This window comes from Galeopterus variegatus, unplaced genomic scaffold (assembly GCF_000696425.1).
Source record: "Galeopterus variegatus unplaced genomic scaffold, G_variegatus-3.0.2 Scaffold6712, whole genome shotgun sequence".
In the NCBI taxonomy this organism is placed as follows: domain Eukaryota; kingdom Metazoa; phylum Chordata; class Mammalia; order Dermoptera; family Cynocephalidae; genus Galeopterus; species Galeopterus variegatus.
Genome location: NW_007732823.1, coordinates 109,267 through 115,759, shown reverse-complemented (window position 1 = coordinate 115,759; position 6,493 = coordinate 109,267). Strand labels below are relative to the sequence as shown.

Here is a 6,493-nt window from a genome sequence, read left to right as displayed (position 1 = left end):
AGAGCAAGTAACAAGCAGATGAGACTGAGGCTCTCTCAGCACTGCAGACCAAGCTGGTTTTTCAGCTCAGGGACTCCCCAGGCACAAAAACTGTCGTGTGATAGTCTCCCTCCATGGGCCTCAGAGCAGCTTGGTGACACTGACCTTGTTGAAGTCCTCGGCTGTTGCCCTCATCTCCTTCCAGGTCTTGTTCAACAGCTGGATGCAGATTCCAAAGAGCTCTTCAAATGCGCGGTCATGGGTGAAGAACATTGGGTGGTAATCATTGCGCCCCTCATTTGCTACAAAAGGAAAGAAGCAGGAAAAGGGTAAAGGCTCTGTCTGCAGAGACCTGGGAGCTCACATCCAGAAACTTTGGATTTTCTGCACCAAAGTCCTGAGGGACAAAACTGACCAAGGACTTTGGCTAATGAGGAGTGCAGGCAGATGGGTCTTTCTCCCTTTCCTTAGCTTTCTCCTTCATGGTGCTTTTTCTTGGTCTGCCTCTACCCTGTCACAGACTCAGCTAGCCCTTACATACAGGCTTTTTGAACATGGCTTAAATCACCAGCTCAACCAAAGCAACAACCATGATTCCCATAAATAAGGATAAGATAGATTATCAATTCATGCAGTGATTAAAAAAACCATATAAGGTCGTCCAGGCTGGCTGGTTAACTCAGTTGGTTAGAGTGCTGTGTTACAGCATCAAGGTCAAGGGTTTGGATCCCCATATCAGCCAGCCCCCAAAAAAAAAAAAAAAAAAAAAACAAAACCAAAAACCAGGTTGTCCAGTCCCATGAACATTTAACTGTTTATAAGCTTGAGTCTTTCCAGGCTCTTTGTTACAAGGAACAGCTGAAGGAGGAGAGGGAGACTTACGTAGTTCCCCAACCTGTAGGATTTCACAGAGCATTTTGGTGAGCTCAATGGCACTGCGGCCAAAGGGGCATTCGTGCTTGTCTTCTCGGCTGCTGTTCTCCAAGACAATCTAAGGGGGAAGAGGAAAGGGAGGATTAGGAGGTGAGGGAGGAAGTCAAGAGATGTGGCCCTGGGACTGAGAAGTCCAGCCCCCTGCCTTTACCCGGATGTAGGTGTCCTGGTGGACTTTAGCCAAATAGAGCATGTTGTCTAAGGCCAGCATTCCAGGAGGAGTCTGGGTAAAGTCCATGGCCGGGTTGATATGGTTCTGGAGAAATAAAAACACCAATTTGAGAATCAGCAGTCTCCCTTTGTGGGGTATGACCGGAGGGGAGGCCCTGTTCCCTTCCTCTCCATGCTGCTAGTACTTTGTACTCACCTCTGTCCTAGCTCTTTCCACATTCCTGTTCTACCACTGCACTGCAAGCTCCAAGAGTGCTGGACTGTGGCTGCCTCATTCCACATCCCCAGCGCCTAGCATGTTGCCAGGCACTGAGTAAGTGTGCAATAAATACCTAATCCAATTAACATCAAGCTGTATTCTATCGCAAATATTCGTTCTAGCTTTGCGAAGAACTTAGCTGCTTTGGTGAGAGGACAGGTCCCCTCTACCCAGTGGCTGACTTCCTGGGCTCTCCTTGAGATGAATTTATTTCATGGGGCCAAATGTTGCACATGAACTCAGAAGTCCACTGTCCCCAAGCAAAACAAGCATCAAGACCCCTCCAGCTTCTTACCATCATCTATCTCAGTCACTGTTATGAAGAAGGGGTTGTCAGGGCTCTGTCTGGGTGGGCCCTCTGACTTCCTGTCAGGGGAGAAGGCCTACAATGACCTGCACTTTGGGGTACTTACGGTAAATCCCAGCATTTTGTAGTCCTTGGTGTACATGGCTTTGCGCTTTTCAGTCCCACTCCCGGGGACATTGTTAGGATCAGACTCAGCATCAAATGCAATCCTCCTCAGTTCAAATATAATGTCTCTTTGAGCCTGGGAGGTGAAATGGACAGTTAGCAGGTGAATCAGCTAGCTAAAGGAAGCAAGAAAAAGAAACAGTGGGTCAGACTTTTCTGGGCCAAACTCTGGCAGCAATCAGTCTCTTAGGAGGCATCACCTCTACCACAGCAGTATAGAAATGGGTTTGGCCCACAGAAGGTCACCCAACAGGTGCAGACCACACTAGATTTTCAAGGGCAGACGCAAACCACTTCTGTAGACAAACACCAAGCACGGTGCCTGGCACACAGATTAAGCAAGGGCAGACTGCACCACAGCTGTGAGGACATAGTTCACGGTTTCAGCCAGGAAGGCTTTGCCCCACTTAGCACCTACTTGGTCATTGGGGTCCATCTTGGTCATCATCCTTTCTTCCAGAAGGTTAAAGGTCAGTACTTGAAGGACATACAGCTGATGGGCCATCTCAGTTTTGATTGGGCGGTTCCCTCGGATCACATGCTAGAAAAAGCAAAGCCAGGAAGCAGGGGCTGAACTGATTGTCTCTTTTACTGAAGAGCCACATCCATGCTAATGAAAAAGAAAGCACGCTGGGCAGGGGACAGAGCTTTCCTCCCACACATGGGGATTTCATGTTCTAGAAGGAGATGCAGCATAAATGGGCTTGCTTCAGGCAGGGATGACTCACTGCAGGCCCGAAGGGTACCATCCCTTCTTCTGCACCATGCCAGAGATCAGGGAGGCTACCTTCTCAAGGTTGTGACATGAGACATCGGCCACTGGACCTTACTCCAATTAGGCACCTCACAGGACCACTAAAACCAAGACAACAGACAGTGTACATGGGGAAAGAGTTGTTTTTCCCTCAGAAATATAAAGTGTCTTGGATGGCTTCACCTAGTAGAGAGGCTTTAGAAAAGGTCATTTTCTTTAAGTGATAGTGAGACACCCATGCAAGGGAGGAACATCTAACTCTCCTGCCCAACCCCCTCACACAGCCCTCTCTCCCTCTTTTCTCTGACATCTGTCCCCCTCCTTCTCTCTCCCATCACTGTGTATGTCCTTCCCAACCCACATCCCCAACCCCGTGTCCCTTTGCCTCCTCTCTGTCCTCCCCACTCTCTCTCTGTGCCCCCAATTTTCCTGTCAGTTCATCACCTCCTCCGTTTGCCCCTCTGATGCCCAACCCCACTTTAGGTCCCCTTGTCTTCTCTGCCCATCTTTCTCTTGCATGCTTCGTCTCTCTCTGTGTGGTTGATGGACACTTGATTGTATTCTTGTCACTCATTCTCCTTTTCTCACTCTAGCAATGCCCTGCTCTCTCCTTGCTCCCTTGTATCTCTCCTCCCTCTCCTTGCCTCACCTGCCATCTTGAATCCTGTCACTCTTAGTTTCTTCTCTCCCAAATGAGACTCTCATCCAGTTTCCCCCGAGTCCCACCTCTGTGTCCTTCATGTTCTCTTACTCAGAAGCTCTATGTCTCTAGAGCTGTGCTGTCCAATGTGGTAGCCATATGCAGTTATTTGCATTTAAATCAGTTAAAACTAATTTTTGTTAAAAATTCAGTTCCTCAGTTGCACCAGCCACACTTGAAGTGCTCAACAGTAACATGTGGCTAGTGGCTACCATGTTGGATACTACAGAGATAGAATATTTCGATTAGCACAGAAAGTTCTACCAGATAGCACTACTCTAGAGCTCTCTAACTCTAGATCAATATCCTTTTAAAGGTTCCTCTAACTTTAGATTAGTTCTCTCTAGAGCCTGCTCGGGCTGTAGATCATTCTCTTTAGACCTGTGCAGTCCAATTTGGCAGCTACTAGGCACATGGAATGTGGCTGGTCCAAACCAAAATGTGCTGTGAGTATAAAATGCACACCAGATGTCGAGGCCTTAGTGTGAAAAAAGAAAATGTAAAATGTCTCACTAATAATGTTTCATGTTTATTACATGTTAAAATAATAATGCTTTGGGTATCTTGGGTTAAATAGAATGCACCATTGAACTTAATCTCCCCATTCCTCTTTTAAGGTTGCTGCTCTAGACCTTTTCCCTTGTCGTATGACCCGAGAGTGCTCTTCCATCTCCATCTCTTTCTTTCTCTAGATCTGCGCTGCCCAGAATGGTAGTGTGATATTATATCTATTGGTTTTTGTCCATAGTTCCTGGCTCATAACTCCAATAACCCTTGTTCTTTTGTTATAATGTTGGGCACGTTAGCCCTCAGAAAATGGCATCTCTCTGACCTTCTCCTGCCCTCTTTTCACCTGCTCCTTTTTCTCCCTGAGGCAAGCCACAGAAAATAGAATCCCTCTTCCCCAAGGCGGGTCACAGAAACCAGACCCATTTTCCCTGATGCCAGGGTAAAGACTAAGTATATACGAATCTTTCCCCCATCTTTTTGCCTTGGACCTGGCCATAAATAAGTTCTCTGACCTACGCTGGCTGATTGTAGGCCATAAGACTCCCATTCCAGAAGGGGTCCTTCCCCATACCCCAGAGGGAGGAATGATGCACAGAGAGGGCAGAAGAACCTGAACAAACAGGCCTTGCCGGGTTTCTCCATCCAGTTTGCTAGTGTTGGATCATACCCTTTTTGTCCAGTCACATTTCTATCTGGTTGGCAATATTTCAATCATGCCTATATAATGAAGCTTCCATAAAAGCCCAAGAGGACTGGGTTTAGGGAGCTTCCGGATAGCTAAACACATGGAGGTTCCTGGAGGGTGGCATGCCCTCCTGGGGAAGGCATGGAAGCTCTGCACTTCTTCTCCCAAACCTCGCCTTATACATCTCTTCATCTGTATCTTTTGTAATATTCTTTATAATAAATGGGTGACCATAAGTAAGTGTTTCACTGAGTTCTGTGAGCCACTCAAGCAAACTAACTGAACTCAAGGAGGGGGTTGTGGGAACCCCAATTTACAGCCAGCTGGTCAGAAGCACAGGTAAAACAACCTGAAGCTTGCGATTGGCATCAGAAGAGGGGGGCCATCTTGGGGACCACGGGATCTGTCCCAAGACTGTGGGATCTGACGTTATTTTCATGTAGATAGTGTCAGAATTGAACTGGAGAACACCCAGCTGGTGTCCACTGCAGAAATGATTATTTGCTTGCTGATGGGGAGAAATCCCCACATGTATGGTCACAGAAGTCTGTTTCTGTGTTGATTGTCGTGTTCAGTAAAGGAATAGAAAAAACAGCGTTTTTCTCACTCAAGGAGCCACAAGCCACATATGGGTATTGAAATTAAAATCAAACTGTTCCCCAGCCACACTAGGTTTACTTCAAGTGCTCAGGAGCCACACATGGCCACTGGCTGCCATTCTGGACAGCACTTCCACAAACCAGAGTGTGTGCTAATGTGTTCCAGACCCTCTTCCCCACCTGCCGTGACTGTTTCCAGCTCTCTCTGGTTCCAAGCATAAGCTCTCTCTTCCCAGCTCAGTCTCAGGGGTTCCCACAACTCCCCAAGGTTACTTTCTTGCTCTGTGCTCCATGCCCCCTTCCGTCCCTGTTTTCCCAATCTCTCTCATTGCCCAGGTTACCCTGATTTCTCCCTATCTGTCTATCCTTATTCCTACCTCTCCACTTCTCTCCATAATCTCTAAGACAGCTGTGAAGAGAGGTAGAATTTAATGTGATCTTGGTTTTCTTTCACTTTATTCTCCTTTCTCAAACTTAAGAGACACCGTAGCGGGAAGGTAATTAGTCTGGTCATCAATGGCGTAATGAAGTACAGCTTCAGTCTGATAAGCTATAGTTTTAAAAGTTCTACCTGAAGTCTTACTTGACTGTAGATATCCTGATGTCTTAAGCTCTCTGGCTTGACCCCATGGAAATTCCTGGACTTCAGCCAGCACGTATCAATCATTGCCTGGCAGACCATTTAAGTCCTGAGTCCCAATGCTGAATTGTCTTCTACAGTGGAATCTTTGCTTGTTCACAAGGTTTGTCCAGAAATGATCTAAACTTCTAACCTCACTGAGGTAAATACTACCTCTCAAACATAATTAGACTCCCTCTAAAGGGCTGGTTACTCCCACACATGCAGAAGAGGGTGCCCAGGACAGCTGCTCAGAAGAGTAGACAGGAACGCATGCAAGCCTGTTCACTCTCTGTCACATGTGGGCAGTGTTCTAGCACTTGCTCAGGGCCCCTCCTGCCAGGCTGGGGGCAGGGCTGTGACCAGGGAGGCGGCCAGCAAGGAGAAGCTTGTTCTGCAAGGTGAAGTCTGGCAGACTCTGCATGTTTAGAGCAGCTGACTGCTCAACTTCACAAGTGCTCAGAGCTTACTTCTTGAATTCTATCACCTTTGCATCCTGCTCTGCCAACACGAACAGACTGCTTACCCAGTGCCAGCCCCCTGCTAAGCACCATATATATATTAGCTCATTTAGTCCTCACATCCAGATGCACAAATCAAAGCCCAGAGAAGTTAAGTGGATTGCTTAAGATTAAAAACTGGAAAATGGTACAGCAGGGGCTGGTCAACACCAAAGTCAGCATTATTAAATCTTTTACACTTGACTCCTGATTTTTCATTTTATTCCCTTTACTGTGGCCTCCCAGTTTCCCTTATGTTTGACAACTGATAAAACTGCTTCCTTTTAATCCAGGTCCTTGGCTCTCCTCCCC

General features: G+C 47.1%; 1 protein-coding gene across 1 annotated transcript in view; it reads right to left on the bottom strand.

Annotated features, from left to right (window-relative positions):
- The window catches only part of ELMO2 (engulfment and cell motility 2), a 42,982-nt gene that overhangs the window by 7,993 nt on the left and 28,496 nt on the right, over window positions 1-6,493 (bottom strand). Inside the window, exons 11-15 of the mRNA XM_008591161.1 lie at window positions 2,233-2,355; window positions 1,756-1,890; window positions 1,064-1,168; window positions 862-970; window positions 145-281 (exon numbers count right to left, since the gene is read on the bottom strand). Coding sequence (XP_008589383.1) covers window positions 145-281; window positions 862-970; window positions 1,064-1,168; window positions 1,756-1,890; window positions 2,233-2,355 — 609 coding nt within the window. The remainder of the gene's footprint in view (window positions 1-144; window positions 282-861; window positions 971-1,063; window positions 1,169-1,755; window positions 1,891-2,232; window positions 2,356-6,493) is intronic.